General features: G+C 33.1%; 1 protein-coding gene across 5 annotated transcripts in view; it reads left to right on the top strand.

Annotated features, from left to right (window-relative positions):
• The window catches only part of GLCCI1 (glucocorticoid induced 1), a 93,949-nt gene that overhangs the window by 15,649 nt on the left and 58,666 nt on the right, over window positions 1–19,634 (top strand). For all 5 annotated transcript variants that reach the window (XM_023532983.1, XM_011364621.2, XM_023532980.1 and 2 more), the window contains exon 2: window positions 14,655–14,806. In XM_023532983.1, coding sequence (XP_023388751.1) covers window positions 14,786–14,806 — 21 coding nt within the window. In that variant the 5' untranslated portion in view covers window positions 14,655–14,785. The remainder of the gene's footprint in view (window positions 1–14,654; window positions 14,807–19,634) is intronic.

The raw sequence follows: 19,634 nt of genomic DNA, 5'->3' as shown, positions 1-19,634 counted from the left end.
AAATAATCTGAGCATAGAAATCATAGCCTTTATATGAATGTGGAAAATAGGATGGAAAATAGGACCCGAATTCAAGTTATTTTTGTCACTGTTTTGCACTTTATTCACAATGATTTTAGATAGGCCTCACATACAGAATATTAAAAAGAAATATGGAGTTATTCTTTTTAAGGCTCTTCCAAAAAGTACCCTTTGGTAAAGGAGATCCAGAATATATGCCAGATGATTCCTAATTATTAAATATTTATTACATAAAGACTAAAGAAAGGATAAATAAATGATATCCATAAGTTAAACAAATGTTTCTTAAGTATTTATATTAGGTATTAGAGAAACAAACAAAAAGACAAAAGCCTTAATTTTAGGAAGGAGCCCACCCTCTGATAGATAAGTCTTAGATTATCATTTATGTACAAATGAAACAAGTAAGTGAATGATATTATGTTTTCCTTTCCTATTTCATTCTTAAGTAAAAGTAAAATATAAGTAGTTCCCCCTTATCCGTGGTTTTGCTTTCCACAGTTTCACTTACGGTCGATATGGAAAATTCCAGAAATAAGTTTTAAATTAAGTGTCATTCTAAGTAGCATGATGAAATCTCACACTGTCCTACCCCATGCTGCCTGGGATGTGAATCATCCCTTTGTCCAATGTCTCCACGCTGTACATGCTCCCCTCCCGTTAATCACTGGGTAGCCATCTTGGTTATCAGATCAACTGTTCCAGTATTACAGTGCTTGTATTCAAGTGACTCTTATTTTACTTAATAATAGCCCCCAAAGTGCAAGAGTAGAGATGCTGGCAATTTGAACATGCCAAAGTGAAGTTGTAAAGTGCTTTTAAAAAAGTGAAAGTTCTGTCTTAAAAAAGATAGAAAAAAACAATTGTATGCTGAGATAAAAGATACTGCCAGAGTGGTTGATAAGTGCTTAGTTAAGATGGAAAAGGCATTAAATTTGGGGTAGAAGACATGAACCGTAAACTTGTTTTGGTTGATGGCAATGTGTTGTGCCAGAGTATTGAGCCTATACAAAGATATCAGTAAGATTCTCTGAAACAAGTGACACCAAGCCATTTATTCTAAGTAAGGATGGTTACACAGATTCAGGAATAGATTTAGCATTTTATCATCTCATATCATCACAAGAAGGAGGGTGAATATAGTACAATAAGATATTTTGAGAGACCACATTTATGTAGCTCGTTATAGTATATTTCATAATTACTCTTATTAATAAATTATTTTTATAATTTATAAATTGCCTAATTTATAAATTAAAGTTTTTCACAGGTATGCACGTATAAGAAAAAAAAAAACAGTATATTTAGGGTTTTGTACTACCTGCAGTTTCAGGCATCCACTGGAGGTCTTGAAAAATACACCCCACGGATAAGAGGGATAGGTGAAGAGAAAGAGATGGATCAATGAGGGATGTGACATCTCCATGAAAAATAACTTCTTCATTTATAACGTTTGAACATATTGTTTAGTATTTACTCTATCTCAACCCTATATAGAAAGCATTCAGAAAATTCTAATCAGAGGTGAAGAAGGAGAAAATGGAGAGAAGAGAGAGGAAAGTTCAGTTTATCTTTTTGTGTACTTAGCTTAGTATGGTTTTGTTTTCCTCCCACATTGAATCTTTTCAGTACATCTGGAGGCGCTGTTCAGTTTTTTATTCCAAATGCCCCAACTATATTGTTAATGAGTCAAGCTGTATCCAAAACTGTAGTTTGATAATTGTTCACTTTTATTACATAAGGAGGAAAAATTAATTTGGATGCTAGTAACAATAAACTCTGGAACTTAGTCCATTTGTAGCTTCTGGGCAGTGCCATTTTGAAGTATGGTTCAATCAGTAATATCAAAAGACTATTTTTGACTAAGATTATAATAGCCACTTCTGTGGCTGTCCTAGAGGAATAAGTGATGCTATTCTAAAATATTTTATGACATTTTTCTCCTACTTTTAGTCATGTCACTAGTAGTTTTATTTTTTTCTTAAGTTGATTTCAGTGTTTGGCAACATTTCCTGGCAACATTTTATGTAAAATATTTGTAGAATTGTTGAGGTAGAAGGTGTTCTGTGTATGCAAACACAGAACTGATTTTTACCATGTTCTGTTTTACTCCATGGCATCTACAAAGGTGTCATTTGTATGAGACATTTTCCTTCAGGATGTTTCCTGTGGCTTTTGGCCGTTTCCGACTTCTGTGAAGCATTTAATTTTGGATAAACGTATGCTTCACAGCTACATTTTTGATTCTTTGGTGTCAATATGAAAGTAGATGCTAGAATAAACATCTGTGCTTCTTTATTTCTGAAGCCTTCATTCTGTTGAGCCTTTTGATTCTGGACTTATTCTAGAGAAGTGTAGTTAGTTGTGTATTTCCCAGTTAACATGTTCACCATTGCTGGATTTAGGGACACTGTGGGGGAAAATACAGCTTTTAGGCTAGATTTAATTTACTAGATTCTTTTGCATTAAGCACATCAGTGGTATCAAGACATATTTCAGTATAGATTTTTGTTATTATCTGCCTATCAGTAAATTAGCTTGACTGGCAGACATATCTTACTGAGGTTAAGCAGTTACTCTTTTCCTAGGCCATTCCCCTTACTCTGTACATTTAAACATGGAATTAACTACTTACACCTATTATTATACTATTACGAGCTAATCTATAGTTTTTATTACCTAAGCAAAATGTTTATAGCTTCCACTTAAGTGTTCGAATCTTACTTTTGTTTATCAATTGTATGTTGTTAAAATATATTTGGATTTAGAATTCTATAGACTTCCAGTATAGATACAATGAGAAGAGTTATTTACTAGTCTAGGAGACTCTTGTGCTTTCTGTTCTTTATTCAAATAGAGATAAGAAAACTGATAATTTTTTTCAGATTGTTATTCAGAATCAGAGGAGCCATAGTCATCAAACAGATTTCTAAAGATTCCAGTTTACGTGGTATAATTTGATTATTCTTTTGGAGTAGTGATAAGACCTTTATTCCATAATGTTCATAGTCATCATCAATTCTTTCTTGGCCTTAAAACTTATTTTAGGACTCTTTGTTCTTTATCGATGTATCCAGTAGATGATGGGGTAATATGGAAAGGCCCTGGTTATTTTTGTCCCTTCAAAAGAGAGGCCCTTTTAGATTTAGCCCCTTGCAAGGTGAAGGTCCTCTTCAAGGCTTCTTTTCATCTCATCTTGTTGACCTAACTCTCTCTTGAAGCCCTTCCGTTCATTGCCCTATCATTTGCCGTGGTAAACTCTACTTTCCCCATTAAAGGAATTCCTCTTCCTTGGTCCCTTCCTGGTTCTTGCTGCAGGCTTCCATAGAATGCACTTTGAAATTTTACTCTGTAATTGCCAGCTCTAGAGGGCGGGGATGGGCAAAAATCCTAATGATGTAATGATTATGGATGCTTCATTTCACTTAGTTTCTTTCCTAGATTAGGCAGGAGCCAAGTTCTTTACTTGGTTATCTAAAAAGAATGTATATCTCTCTAAGGCTAGCTAGCAGTAATTTTTTCAGTCAACACAATCAAAATATTGGAAGAATATTAAAAATTTAAAAATAAATATACGGATCTGCTCTAGAAGGAATTTAATAACCCACATTTGGTTATCAGATACTCTGGAAATTCAGCCTGAAATTCAGTTATGCTGAGGATATAACTATGAATTTTTTAATCTTGTCATTTTTTTCATGTAGTGATGAAACGCTCACCTAAGCATTCTGCTGCTGCTTTCTCCTTTCAAAGTTATTACCTGTATGGCTTACAGCTCCCAGCAGTCCTTATGTTAATTTCTTTGCAAACCATTAGTTGTATGAAGCTTATTCTCTGGTAGATTCTTCAGGAAAGACTCATAGGAATAATATTGCTTAAATTCTACTTTATGTAGCAAGAACTCAGATATAATTTTTATCTGTGGCTCTTATGCTTGAAGGTCACTTTACCTTTATTAATGTGAGTTTGATATAGGCTGTTCTGGATCATTTTTGCCAGATTTATGTATGCTCTCTGAATATGTAGTTTCAGGTTCTTTTATTTTAGAATTTTGTTAAATTATAGTTTTTAATATTTTTTGTTTTTTATAGCTTTGATCTTCAGGGACTCCTATTAAACATATATTGGACTGTCTTGCTTATGTTACATACTAATCATTTTATTTTGAAATCTTTTTATCTCTTCATTTTTTTAATTTTAGAATTTATCTTATGTTCAGTTTTTTGTTACTGTTAAGGCATTACCCTTTGCATTTCCTGTAATTTAGTCTTTATTCCTGAAATAAGTTTTTTAATTATTATTATTTCTGTATCTTTCCTGAGTTTGATCACCTCTCTATATCTTCCTTGCCTTCAAACATAATTCTGAGGCTTTTCATTACTTTTGTCATTTAAAAAAGACTTTTAGCCTGTTTTGATCTGTTAGGTTATAGTTTTCATTTTATATGGATGTGTCTTTCAGGTATATTTTCATTATCCATAGGGACATCATTTATTCCTTCTGCCCTTTTTCCTTGTATAATTATGTGGAATTAATTTGCTATTTTCTGTTCACTTTTTAAGTGAAATGAATTTTTCTATATTTTTAGGAGAGAGGGATCATTCAGGGTGCTTTTGCTGGCTTTAGAGCTCTAGCCCTCCTATATCCTCCTATTGTTTTTGTAAAATGACTTAAAAAAATCTTTTGCTGCTATGATCAGCCTCCTTGATCTTCATCTATAAAACAGCTTTCTTCCTTTTCTTTTTCTTTTTCTTTTTTTTCTTTCCTTGTCCTTGTTCTGTTCAGTTTGGATTCTGCTCCCAGTAATTTCTCTTCTGTGTTGGACTCTGTATTGGAAGCAGCTTTTGTTAGGTTTGAGACTAGCCATATTGTTACAGTACTTCAGACTTTATTCAGTTGGTGTCTTCTTGCACTCACTTGCAAGTTAGATCTTGTAGAACACCCTCAATTTGGGCCCCTTCACATTTACCCATTAGCGATTAGTGTTCTCTTTTTCTTGGGACCATCAGAAGCCCAGGGGCTTTCCTTCTGCATCTTAATAATTTTTGGTGCTTTGTCCCTACCCACTTATATTTGGAGTTTTTGTAGGTCTACTTTGTGAACATTGTTACGTTGTAGATATTGTCCTTAAGTCTTTGGTTTGGCTCTCCTCATTGCTCTGTTTGTTATTATGGGGAGATTTAAGATCTTTTCTGCTACTATCTTTCCTTCTTTTGGAATATTTTGACAAAACTTTTATATAAGGAACTATCTTGAATATTAATTTATTACTCTACTTAATAGACAATGCTACATATATTAGAAACCTGCCATTCATTGAAAATAAAAACTAAGAGGTTAGTATTATGAAGTGAAACTGTTACCTGGACAAATATAGAGGGTGGGTGGGTGTGTGTGTGTGTGAGTGAGAGAGAGAGAGAGAGAGAGAGAGAGAGAATTTCTGTATGTATGGACATATATCCCAAATAAAAGCCACTGAAAAATTTTAGTATTACCCTCTACTAGAAGAATGATATTTTTTTTCCCTATTTTTAACTTTCTTTTTCCTTAATGAAAGGTAAACTTTGAGGGAAAATACCTTTGTTATACATTACAATTTTGGGAAAATTATTGTCTAATTTAAAAATCAAGGAGTTTCAAGTAATATAGTCAATATAGTAATAACTAGGTATGGTGTCAGATGGGTACTAGATTTATTGGGGTGATCACTTTGTAAGTTATATTAATGTATTACACCTGAAACTAATATAATATTGTATGTCAACTGTAATTGAAAAATAAAAAATTTACTTAAAAAAAAAACAAGGAGTTTCATCAATAATGTTGATTGTCATACTATGGTCAAGATTCTGCCTATTCAGTAGCCTTTTTTATAGCCTTTTTTGTTTTTCTTTTTAAATTGGGATATAATAGTGAATCTATCTCATTTGATTAAAAATTTTCCAAGCTCTGTCAATTCTTTAAATGGAAATTAAGTGCTTTTAAATAGAATTTTGTGAAATTTTCAGCCTTATGATTAAAGAATATTAATTTCCTTTTACTTATAATATTACCTTCCTCTTTTGGTCATGTTATTTAGGTTGTTTTAAAGTTGCTAATACTTGTGATTATTTGTGTAACATTGAGCCCATTAGTTCAAATGGATTTTAAATGTTTGGAATCTCTATTAATTGAATTCATTGGAAGTTCATAAAGCTTATGAAATCTTTTTCTACTAATTATGATTTTTCCAGGGTTCCTTAAAGGGCTACCATTTTACCACCAGAAAAAAATAACTTGAAAATCTTCAGTATATCATCTGCTACACACACACACACACACACACACACACACACACGTGCACACACACACTTTTTTTTGTAGATGTATTCTAAATGTCAGAGCTGCATCTTAATTTGTTGTGTATTCTTACAGTGCTTGTCACCAGGCTTCATGGACATCTTAGTGAAGTTTTCTTTACAGCCTTGATACAAAGACATACTATCTTGGATTTTATTTGAAAATAGGCTGAAGGCCTTTCTGCAAATGTCTTATTTCAACTTGTGTCATTTGACACCAGCTTAATTGAGTGAGCCGTAACCAACAGAATCATTCCTAAATGTCTGCTTGACTACATTTTTTTTTATTGTTTTTCTTAACAGACCTGAGGTTATAGGCGATGTCAGGCCTCATTTGGTCAGAAACATGTTTGTTTCTCTTGTCAGCTTCTTGATTGGTTCCTTTCCAGATTTCTGTAGGGCAGCCATATGGTCATTTCTGCATGTTTTCTAGATTGCTTCTGTGGCAGGATTCCAGGTCTGGTTGATTAGTGTTGCAGAATCTACTCACACTGAGATGGCTTCAGTGTTTGCCCTTCAGTTTTATTTCAGATATGTAGTCACATCTAGTGTCCTTTCTGCCTCTTATCTGAAGTTTATTTGATTTTGATGATTTCATTTTATGTGGCCCATGTATTTTGGCTAAATTTTCATCGTATATGTCAAGGAAAAAAAGATCCATAAAAGCTAATTGTGAAATGCCTAGACTGTGCTAATTCTGGAAAGCTGAATCTAGTAACACTACTGGATGATCAACATTAATGTACATTAGACTGGCTACAGAGGTGTACCAGTTTCCTTTCGGCATTTTTTTATCCTTAGTTGTATAGTTCTTAATTTTTTTTTTTTTGAAATTTATTTTGAAAATCATTCTCTGTAACTGTGAGGCAAGGAGAAAATTTTCATATGTTGGTAATGTTGTTAAAGCTGAAATTATTCGTGACACTGTTAAAGAATGGTAAGGCAGACTTTATTCAGAGGGAAGGTCATGATAGATTGGACACCATAGCAGGGAGGTTTTGCGGTAGGGGAGAAAGATTGGGCTCAAACTCTGAATACAACATGGGAAAATGGGAATTTATAGACAAGGAGCAGAGTGTTGGGAGTCAGTGGGTGGAAAATTACTAAGAGGAAAGAAACATCTGGATAAGCGGGAGATTTTGGCTAAACAGACCTAACAGGCTTGTTGCTAACGGCAGGCCAGGGTGATCAGACATCTCATGGGGCATGATGGAGGATGAGGAACCTAATCAGATATCGAGGGTGATCAGATATTGAAAGTAAGGGATTCTGGTTAAACTTAGTCTGATTTTTGCTAAAATTGGACGGTGCAGAGACGAACACAGAAACTCACAAGTTAGGGCCTAGTAGAGAAGAGTTCACAGGAGCCTGACTGAGGTTTGGTCAAGGAGAGACTTTTTGTCAGTAGACTTTTTGAGGAAGTAGCTCTCATTACAGAAGTATTGAAGCAAATCTATTAACAAAATAGAACTTTAATAAATTTATGCTTAACCTCAGTGAACCAACAGCAGGAAAATTCCCTACCTGCATTTCTTTATGGCTATTCTCGATCTCCACTAGATTAATAACTATCATTTCAGGATATTTGAAATCGAAGAAAAGCAACTTAATGTCTTATAGTCAATCTCCTCTGCTCAATGCATTTGTTATTTTTATTTCAATGATGAGGATTGAAATTTTAATTAATGAGAAGTTAGAGTTCATGAGAAACTCATTGATTTTCTGTTAAACATAAGGTTGTTAAATAAACTAGCTATAATATTATGTTCAGACTCACGCTTAAATTCTTTAACCAAATTAATTATTAAAATCTAAATTTCACTTTGCTTATGTATTTTGCTTTGGCACTTATAATTTATAAAGGAACCTACTTAATATATTTTTCAGACATTTTTTAGGAAGTAAATTTTATTGTAGTTAGCTTTTATTTGTGTGCAAAATACCCTGTTTGAGTGAGAGAGTCTCTTTCTAAAAGAAGAAGTATGAATTTTGTTATCTCATCTTTCCAGTGTTCCTAAGCATTCTGCCTAAAGTGTTCTGTATTTAGGTTTAAAGGTTCTTATTGTCCTGGCTGACATTCAGTTTAGAAAGTGACCTTTTGAAGGAGATGACTAATATTTAAATTTATTAGATTTTAGAAGTTTAGCTGCCACTTTCAGATTTCAAAGAATTGGTTGACTTTTGCAGCAAGTTATTTTCTTGGATATTCGGTCAAACTTTCAGTGCCTGTAAATGGAGTAGGTTATTGTCAAAAAAGGATCAGTTCCAGTCCTTCAGACACTGGTTCTTAAGCTTTTAGTAGCGTTAGCGTTACCTGAGATGCTTATTAAAAATTCAGTTTTCTTGGTCCTACTACCAGAGAGTCTCACATTGTTCATGAGAAATTGAGCACAGAAATGAGCATATTGGACAAATGTCTCACACTTCGAGAAACATTGCATTTGGACTTCAGAGGTTCCCAAATCTGATAATGCATCCGAATCAATATGGTTTGGTTTAAAAAATATCTTGATAACTGGTTCTGTCCTGTAACTACTTAATTGGAATCTCTGAGAGTGTGGCCCATTAACTTGCATTTTTAACAAGGTGCTTGGTGATCCTTATACAGAAAACCACATCCCAGAATCTCATCCTTGAGATCTGTTGCTTAGCCCACCTCTGAGTTGCCTGAGGGCCTTGTGCCTTTATGTTCTAGGATCTTCCCAAGATCTCATTTCTTGGTGAAATACTAGAAAGCTGTTTCTGCTACTTCTCAGACATGCCCAGGTGTTGACATTGTAGATTCTTTTAATCAATACTAAGTTATTTAAGGCATACCCATATTATGGGACTTAATGGCTGTTGTCATTTTTGGACATTAACAAAGTTAGATGATAAACATGACTTTGCTATGCGGTTAAAGGATAAAAAGTTTATACACTTTACGAGCTTAAATTCAAGACAAAATGTCATATATGTGTGTTCTGATACTATTAGCTAGCATTGTTAATGTGATATTTTTAATCTAAAAACTAGTTATTCAGTATGAGTTCTGTGTAGTGAAGAACTGGAATAATTGGTATTAGTACTTAGTTATCTGAATTATTTTGCTGAATTGTATGGTTTGAGGATTCTTTACAGTCATTATCAATGGTGGATTTTTGAAGAAAGTAAACAGCATTTTATTCTTATTGTGTGTTATAGTGGCTGAGTATCATGGAGTTAGAGTTCTCCATAGTCGAAGGAGTAATAGCTCTTTTTCAAAAGTTTTATAAATTGTTATTTAAATGTTTAAGTTTAGATGTGCCTTGCTTATGTAATTAATCAATGTTAATAGAACGCTTTGTCTAGTAATCATTGAGAGCTAAACACAGAGAACTGAAATTTTTTATTTGCTTATGAAGATTAATTAGCTTATTTCATTCTTACAAATTTAGGATGAAATGATTGGAGTGTGTTGAAGTCCAAGAAAGGAATGAGCACTTTTTTTTTTAATTATGTGTTTTGGTTTATTCTGTATGTGGCTATATTATGGCACTCAAAAATATTGCATCCGCTTTACCAGTTGGTAAGGTTAGTTTGGACAGTATGGTGGCTCGCTTCGTATTACTCTGTAGCCGAAGTTCTTAAAGTTTCCAGCATTCAATAACTTTTTTTAATTAAAGAACTTCCATTTAACTTTGTTAATTTTCCACTGCAGTTTAGCTTAAGACATCAGATTTCCAAACTCACTAGTGAATCTTCAATCATTGCCACTAAAGGAAAATTGCTGTTGGGAACAAATTAATTTAACTTCATATTACATTGCTCTGGCAGTTAGATATTAAGCATTTTTTTGCCTATTTAGAACAATGCGTGGTTTGATACTCAAATTCAGAGTTATATAATATAGCTTCTTATTTTTAAACCTATTTTACTATTATTACTTTAAAGTTGAATTTCCAATTGGCTGCTAAAGAGCAAGAATTATTTTGTATAGTCCTCAGTAGGCACCCCAGAGGATCCCAGGCCTACCAACTACCAACTGCTGCTGCCATGTGGCTTTCTATAGGGGCGGTGGGGAGGGGGCGGGTAAGGGAAAGTACAAGCTATAGATGAATGTAATGAGGAAGCCTTTTGACATACTGCTTCTATGAACAGTCATTTTCTGGTCCAAATAATGATATAATACTGGAAATACATATGGTTTCTTTTTAACTGTCATATTTTATTGTTGAATTTAGTTATTCTTTATTTTGCCCACAAATATTTAATTAAGAGATGTTAGCAACAGGACTGTAAAGTGGTGTGGCAAGACTCTTATTCCTCCTTGAGAGCTTCCCTTGGTGTAGAGAACATCATTCTTGCTATCTGCTGCCTAATTTATTTTTGCCTTGTTTGCTTTCCTGTCCTTCATTGATGTCCATGTGCCATCCATATACTGCTTTATATGATAATTATACATATCATATCTCCCCCAACCAGAGTGTAAACTCAATGAGGAGAGTCAGAAACTTTTAGTATTTATTGTATTGATTTTCTTTCATACTTTATATAATTGAATATTTATTTTGGCAATTTAAGCTCTTTTAAGTTAATTCAAAGATAGTTTCTACTAATATATGTTTCTAGTTGATAAGATGTCCTCTTATTTGGTCTACTTGAATTGAGGTCATTTTTTTAATAATAGTAGAGAAATATTGTGATCGCTCAATTCAAAACTAAATACATATTCTAATTACAACTGTAATTATGAAATAAGAAAATTTATTGTGTTAAGTATATAAATAATGTAAAATCAGTTGATTTTCCTTATTGCATTATGTTACAGAACTAATTGGTAGGAGATAATACCACAAATTAAATAAAAATTGAGGAGAAGCAAGGCTTAGATGTCTATTTCATCTTGTTGAAATAGAATTGCACTGTTTATGATGAATCTTTTGATAAATCTAAGGCCCTAGTGTTTTTTTATAAGTGGGGTTATTGTGGCTGATCACATCTTGGAAGAGTATTATCCTAGCCAATATTTAAACTTAATCTGAATTTTTACTCTTTAAATAATTTATATAGAAATTACTAATAACTCTATATCTTCAAAATTTTCCTAGTTTGAGGAATATATGTTTGAAATATAACCTTTCAAATATTTTGCCTCATATTCTTTAATTCTTTTTAAGGCAAACCTTTTTTTTTTGTGGTATTGATAATGTGTGGTTCTACACATGCTTAACACAGATAAGCAGTAGGATTATATCTTAGAATAAGACCAAGCTAACTGGCCAATCTGTAGATTGAATTTAGCACCCAATTTCAGGTCCCTTATCCCAGTGGTTTTCACATTGAAGTGAGTAAGGCCACCCATTGAGAAATAGGAAGAAAACATAATGACTTCTAATTTTTTTTCATACATATATTTTTTTATTTTATATTTCATACATGTAAATTTCTATTTTGTCTGTTTTATAATATTTGTAACATTAACGATACAGTACATATCTAATTTATAAATAAATAACTACATATATTGCTGCATGCTTATGTATTTAGCAATAGGAGTACTTAGTCAGAATAACTTGAAGACCATAGTCCTGACAGAGTAGTTAGTCAGAGAGAGTAGACACTATGTGGAGAACAGGTGATCGCTTGAAAAAGGTAAGCAAAGATCCAGTGATTAAAAATATAATAAAAGTTAGTAAATTAGAATATTATACAGATCAAGGGGCTCATTTGTAGATTTTTCATATACCGAACTCATTAGAAAACATAAAAATGGTACATATTGCTTACTTACCAAGTTAGAAGGCATTTTAATAACTATAAGTAGACCACATACAACTTCTTAAATAGTTTGAAGTAGTTTTAAGTTTTTAGAAATAAATTTTTCATATATAATAATGGCTTTTCATTTTCTGGTTATAACTGACTTTTATATAGGCCTTTTTTTTTTTTTTTTTTTTTTTTAGTGGTGAACTTCTATAAACATGTCTTTTTAAAGGGATAATCTGTTTGTTTCTTTTATTTCTTCCCGGAAGAGAGAATGTAAAGTAACTTTTTAAATTTTAAACAAAGAGTTATAAGTCAGATATTGAGAGACATGTTAATTTTCTGTTTCATAAAGTTGCTAAAATTTGTGGGTTTTGCTTTTACAGCCAGAAAAAATATTTAAGAGAATTAATAGAATTAACTCTAGTAATAGAACTAAAAAAACAGTCTATAATTACCTATGATGGGCGGAGGAAGTAAGGAGATAGAAGAAAAAACAAAACATTAAAACAGAAAACAAGTAGCAAGGAAGTATTACAAAATAGGAAGAAAAAGTTACATGAAATGTTAGATTTGTTACAACAATAAATATAAGTGGGTTAAACTTACCTTTTACAAGCAGGATTACTACAAAGTTTTTTCAAGAAGTCCAATTATGTACTGTATACAAAAGACATAAAATGATGCAAAGAAATTGAAACCGAAAGGATAGACATACCAGGCAAATTATACTAGGAAGAAGGCAGAAGGGAGTCATAATATTCAATTTGACAGACTTTAAAAGTAAAAAGTAATAAGTGGAATAGATTATAATGGTGAAACATAAGCCATAATGATGATTTCTTGGGTTAATATGTGCCAAATTATACAGAACTAAAATATAATGATAAAAATTGCAAGCAATAAAGAGAATTGTTAGATCTCAATAGGAGTTTAGAAATTTTAAGAGTATTCTAAATCTGTGACAAATCAAGTTGATAATTATATTACTCCTATGTTCTGTATTTTTTATTTTAGTTGATGTACAAGAGAAAGAACTATTTGTTCTGGAAAACAAAATATATCTTCTCCATAATTCATAAAATGCTTATAAAATTTTTCCATGTTTTTGGTCACAAAATTGCAGGTAATTCCAAAGAGTAGAAATAGGTCATCCTAGATTCTTTGCCTATGATGAAATAAAATTAGATCTAAGTAATAAAGATAGGAAATTTGGTAATTTTCAGATTTTTTTCTAACACTCGAGTCAAAGAAGTCAAAACTACAGTTGTAAGATCTATTAAAAACATGATAACATCAGAGTATACTGCATTTTCTTTTGTGATTAAAAACACTATTTTGGTTTAGGAAGATAAAGGACAGCATTCAAGAACAAATAAATATTTCTTGACCTTTAATGTGCATGCAAGGCATTTTGTTTGATGTGAGATATAACTGAATAAAACTAAGTTTCGGAGTTTGTAATCCACTGGATTTTATTATAGAATGCACATTAGTAGTAAATTATTTGGGATTTGTATATGAAAAATTACATAGTTAAGTATGATCATTTTAATTTTCAACAGAGGTACCTGTGGTACCCATATGGAGAGCAGTAGATTGTTACATTAGATTGTTACATTAGCAGTAGATTGTACAGACTAGAGATCTTGGTTCTTTTTTGCCTCTGTCACTTGTTAGCAGTTCTGTTCTATTGGATAATTCAGTTTTATACCTCTGGGCTTCAAATTCTTCACTCATAAATGAGGAAATTGAATTAAAATATGTTTCTTTATATACATTGTTTTATGTAACTGTAAATAAATTCATTAAATAAATATTAAGCATCAATTCCTTTTCAGTTTGTAAAGACTGAACTTTTATGCTCTGGTGGGGAGAGAGATAAATTTAGGGTTCCATATAAACAGAGGAAGGCACGTTTATCTTAAAAAAATAAGTTTGTTGGATGATCAGGGAAGGAGAGAGTTCTAGGCTCAGGAAATAATACAGTTTATAGAGCCAGAGAAGGGAGTTCTACCTTTGGGAAACTGCAATTAGTTTGTGTGGCACTTAGCCTGCATTTCTAGAGGAGTAGCAAGACATTAAGCATTGTATGTGGAAGACAAATTGTGAAAAATATAAGCTTTAAGTTAAAGACAGTGAAAAACCATGGAAATGTTTTTTAGTGGGAGTGAGAGGTGGCACTGTAAGGTTTAGTTGAGATGGACATAGCGATAGCAGTTAGGAGTGGCAGTTCAGGTAAGACATGATAGAGTCTTATAAAGTAATAGCAGTGGAGGTGATACATAGATTTTATAATAGGTCTCTAAAATGGATGGGCTTTATAGGGTCTGTGACAATAGGGTCTGTGACAGCCCTGGAAATGTATACAAGATTTAATATGTGAATATATTTCCCTTTGGAGAGGATCTGTAAATTTCATCAGACCATATAAGAGGGGTGTTAGAGTAAACATATATTGTAGGGAAAATTGATGTAGGGTGACATTACACAAACTTTAAAGTTTAAATAATTTTAAATTGTACTTTATTGGTTAGCGACTGACCTAATTTTTTTTTTCACTTTTTATAGTGGACAGGTCAAAACCTCAGCAAGTTCGATCCTCTAATACAATAAGGCGAACCTCTTCCTTGGATACGATAACGGGACCTTATCTCACAGGACAGTGGCCACGGGATCCTCATCTTCATTACCCTTCATGCATGAAAGATAAAGCTACTCAGGTAAAATAAGCAAACTAAAATCAGTTTTATTACCCTGCAGCTCTATTTTGATCACAGTAACAAAAATGTAATCAGATATCCCCAAATTTGAAATACAATATATTCAACCAAAGAGGAAAGCCATTTCTTTTAATAAACTTTAATTGTTCTTTATCATCTGGGTTTTTTAAGTTAACTTATTTAGTATTTAATAGAGAGCATATCAGTCTGTTTTTGAGACTTATGTTACAGATTTAAGTATTGCTTTTCAAGAGAAATCAATGTAATAACTACTAACTATATTAGAAAATATAAATAATTTTTGAAGGAAAGTTTTCACAGTCTTGGAAATAATTTATAAGTATTAACAGGTGGCTAAGGAAATTTACATTAAGATTTTTTTTCTTGTTTTAAAAAATGGAGCATTTAAATGTGAGGGAATTCAAAGGAATGAGAACATTTTGGCCTTTGTAGGTTAGGAAAATAGAAGGATTAGAGTTTCATGTCTGAAGGATAAGGGAAAAAAAAGGGAAGAAATTTTTGGACATGAGCTAAGAGAATCTTCTCAATATTTCCAATTTTCTCAGACAAGCCTGAAACCATGAAACTAGCTTCTTTATCATCCATTGTATCACATCTCCCTTTGTAATATTTTATGCCCTCCCTCCCCAGTCTTTTGCTTTCATTCTTCAATTTTGGAGGAAAAGGATCAGTTTGATATGGTAGGTAGTGGGATTCTCAAGTAGAAATAACTAGCAAAATTTAGAGATGTGGTCCTGGACCCTTAGAAATGGATGCAGATAACTCAAAACCATCTTTCTGGAGGAATCGAGTTCACAAGTGTCATAATGTGTAGGTGTAGAGTGTAAAGAAAGAAGGTCAAGGGACCGAGGACTTAGTTTTTGGAAATGTACACAAGGAAATGAGAGAAAACTAATGTATTCAGTTAGAAGCAATAAGATGAGGAGGCAGTGAACATTTACTATGTACCATGTGCTGTGTCTTATATCCTGTTTTTCATTTAATTCTCACAAGAACATTGTAAGATTACACAGATGGGAAAGCAGGAACTAGGGAAGTTAAGTGACTGACTCAGGATCATAAAGCCTAGAAAATGTTGGAGTCAGGTTTCTAATACAGGTTCATTTGTTAACCAGTCTGAGCTTGTTTCATGATGCTGTTAGGATAAATGGAATAATGTGTGTGCATGCATGTATCACCTAGCAGTGTAACTGGCACTGTACTTAAAAATGTTATTCTCTTTAGATTTTAAAAAAGAAAACCTACCTTTTATTAAATATGCTTTAAGCTTACAGCAGCCAGAAACTATCTTATCCTTCACAAAAACCCTGAGAAAGACAGGAGCCAAGAGAGAGTGCAAAAAAAGCTAAGAAGGGAACAGAAGTAGTCTAGCCTTAGAAGCTAAAGGGAACGCTGTTCTCAGAAAGGAAAAATTGTTAACAGTATTATGTGCTAAAGAGAGGTTATGGAGAATGAGTACTGGATTTAGGAAATAGGGGCACATTATCTTGGAAAGTATGGTATCGGTGCTATGGTAGAGGAGGAAACACAGATATTTGGTAAAGAAGAGTGATATGGAGATAGACAAGGACGCTGAGTGGGTTTAAACACATATGTTTCTTTATCTGTAGAGGAGTTAATGTAGCCTAACTCATGATGTTATACGACTCAATATGATAATATTTTGAAAATGAATATGGAAGTACACATGTAAGGTTATTAGTAGATATAGACAGGCCCATTTGTAGCATATGCAGGGTCCGGAGCAAATATAAATGAAGACCCACATACCATATATGTATAAGTTAAATTAACAATTACATAAAATATATTTTATACTTCTAATTTGACAAATTTTCATATGAATCTTGAAATTCAGGTTCGAGCTAAGAATTTCTGCCTGAATTCCTCAGAGTTACATGTCAGAATGTGTCTGCGTGGGCTGAGCCCACCGCACCTTCTGAGCCTAAATGCATATATCTTCCTACCCTGCGCACCATTCTCTACCCTGAGAGGTGGCTTTATACGTTTGAACCCCCAGTCCTCTCATTCATGCTCCAACCATACGTGCTCAGGAAGTGAGACCCAGGGAGTAGGTCTTTGCAGACTTGGAAGCAGGCTTGCTGCTGTTTGGAGAAGGAACTCCTGAGTCTGGATTACCCAGAGCATGCTCTGTGGCAGAGACGTCGTTTCATGATGTGCATGTCTCTTAGGCCCCAAGGTCTCTCCACCCTGTGGGAAGGGGTATAGCTAGAAGAGGGCTAGCGCTGTTCCCTCTGAAGCTTGAAGTCTAGGGCTTCTCTTGCCTGCGTCTGCATGTAAATCATTTGAGAAACCTGACATTGAAAGAAAGGCAAAATATAAGCCTCATTTTACAGATAAGATACTGAGCCTTGGAGAAGTTAAGTAATTCGTACATGGATATGTAGCTAATAAATATGAAGAGCTTTGAGCCCAGATTTGGTGAATTACAAAGCTTTTTTCTTCTCTCCAGTTCCCCGCTGCCTATCATAGTAACCACTAAAACATATAGCATTTAACCTAGTGCTTACCTCAAAAGCATAAGAAATGGTTTTGCCCCCAAGTATTTATTATTTTAATTGAGGGTACAAGAGATGAACATATGAGATGGTTTTTATTGTCATATTTGTTTCTCCTGAGTTTATTCCTAAACTCTCAGGGATGGAAGTAGAAGTTTCTATTTACTTAGCAGGAGTTAGTGGTGGGAAGGTAGTACAGTAACTTCCTATAGATATTAAATACATAGGCTCTCTGGTTTTGGTGGAGGACATCACTAGTATTTTCTTCCTATCATTTTTCCATATTTTAACTACCTTAATTATTGAAGGTTAGCAATACAATTCCTAATGTTTAATATGTTTACACTACTGGGACTTTTAAAAAGAAGTAGCATAATGTTGTGAAAAAGACTGGACTTTGGAAACAGATCTTATGTTCAAATCAAGGCCCCTAGTGTGAGGGTACTTTCTGGGATGGTGGAAATGTTGTATATCTTGATAGAGGTTTTGGTTACATGGGTGAATGCATTTATCACAAGTTATCTAAGTATACACTTTTATATTTTACTATATAATTTAACTTTAAAAATATAGAACATAAATAAATATTGAACTCCAATAAGATGTTTGGGGGTAGAGTATATTGCTTTCTGCACGTAATTTTGAAAGGAATCAAAAATAAGCTTAATTGATGGATTGATACGATGGATAGATACGTGATAAAGCAAATGTAGCAAAATGGTAACTATAGAATCTAAGTTGTTGGCTTTATGAATACTCATTGCGCAGTTGTTTTTTTTAACTATTCTATATGTTTGAATTTTTAAAAATAAAATGGTGGGAAAAAATCATGACCCACTGAATTAACTGCTGTATGACCCAAACGTCAATTTCCTTTTCTATAAACTGAAGTTAATAATACCCAGTTTGGCATAAAAATGGACACATAGATCAGTGGGACAGAATAGAGAGCCCAGAAATAAACCCATGCCTCTATGGTCAATTAATTTATGACAAAGGAGCCTTTGGGAAAAAACAGTCTCTTCAATAAAAGGTGTTGGGAAAACTGGACAGCCACATGTAAAAGAATGAAACCGGACCACTATCTTACACCGTACACAAAAATCAACTCCAAATGGATTAAAAATTGAACATAAGACCTGAAACTATAAAACTCCTGGAAGAAAACATAGGCAGTAAGCTCCCTGACATTGGTCTTGGCAATTTTTTGGATTTAACACCAATAGTAAAGGCAGCAAAAACAAAAATAAACAAGTGGGCTTACATCAAACTAAAAAGCTTCGGCACAGCAAAGGAAACCATCAACAAAAATGAAAAGATAACTTACTGAATGGGAGAAAATATTTGCAAATCATGTATCTAATAAGGGATTGATATCCAAAATATCTGAAGAACTCATACAACTCAAAAGCAAAACAAACAAACAATTCAATTGAAAAATGGGCAGAAGATTTGAATAGACATTTTCCTAAGAAGACTTACAGGTAGATGACCAACAGGTCCATGAAAAGGTGCTCAGCATCACTGATCATCAGTGAGATGCAACTCAAAACCACAATATTACCCGTTAGAATGGCTTTTATCAAAAAGACAAGATATAAGTGTTGGTGAAGATGTGGAGAAAAGGGAACCCTAGAGCAGTGTTGAGAATGTACATTGCTGCAGCCACTATGGAAAACAGTATGGAAGTTCCTCAAAAAATTAAAAAAAGAACTACCATATGATCCAACAATTCTACTTCAGATTATTTATATGAAGAAAATGAAAATGCTAACTCAAAAAGATATATGCACCCCCATGTTCTATACAGCATTATTTACAATAGCCAAGATATGGAAATAACGTAAGTGTCCATTGATGGATGAATGGATAAAAAGGTGTTATATATATGAATATATAATATATCTCACAATGGGATATTATTCATCCATAAAAAGAATAAAATCTTGCCATTTGCGACAGCATGGGTGCACTTTGAGTGTATAATGCTGTAATTTAGTGAAATAAAAATAAAGTGAAATAATTTAGGCAAAGACAAAAAAATACCATATGATCTCACTTTTATGTGTAATCTCACTTATATGTGTGATCTAAAAACAAAAACAAACCAAGCTCATAGATACAGAGAACAGATTGGTGGCTGCCAGAGATGGGGGAGGTACGTGGTAGGTGAAATGGATGAAAGGTGTCAAAAGTACAAACTTCAGTTATAAAATCTGTAAGTAAAGGCTGTACAATGTATAGCATGGTGACTATAGTTAATAATACTGTATTGCATATTTGAGAGT

The sequence above is a fragment of the Pteropus vampyrus genome, unplaced genomic scaffold, assembly GCF_000151845.1.
Source record: "Pteropus vampyrus isolate Shadow unplaced genomic scaffold, Pvam_2.0 Scaffold4, whole genome shotgun sequence".
NCBI classification, from domain to species: Eukaryota; Metazoa; Chordata; class Mammalia; order Chiroptera; family Pteropodidae; genus Pteropus; species Pteropus vampyrus.
The sequence above is the reverse complement of the archived record's forward strand: the minus strand, read 5'-3'. Positions and strand labels throughout refer to the sequence as shown.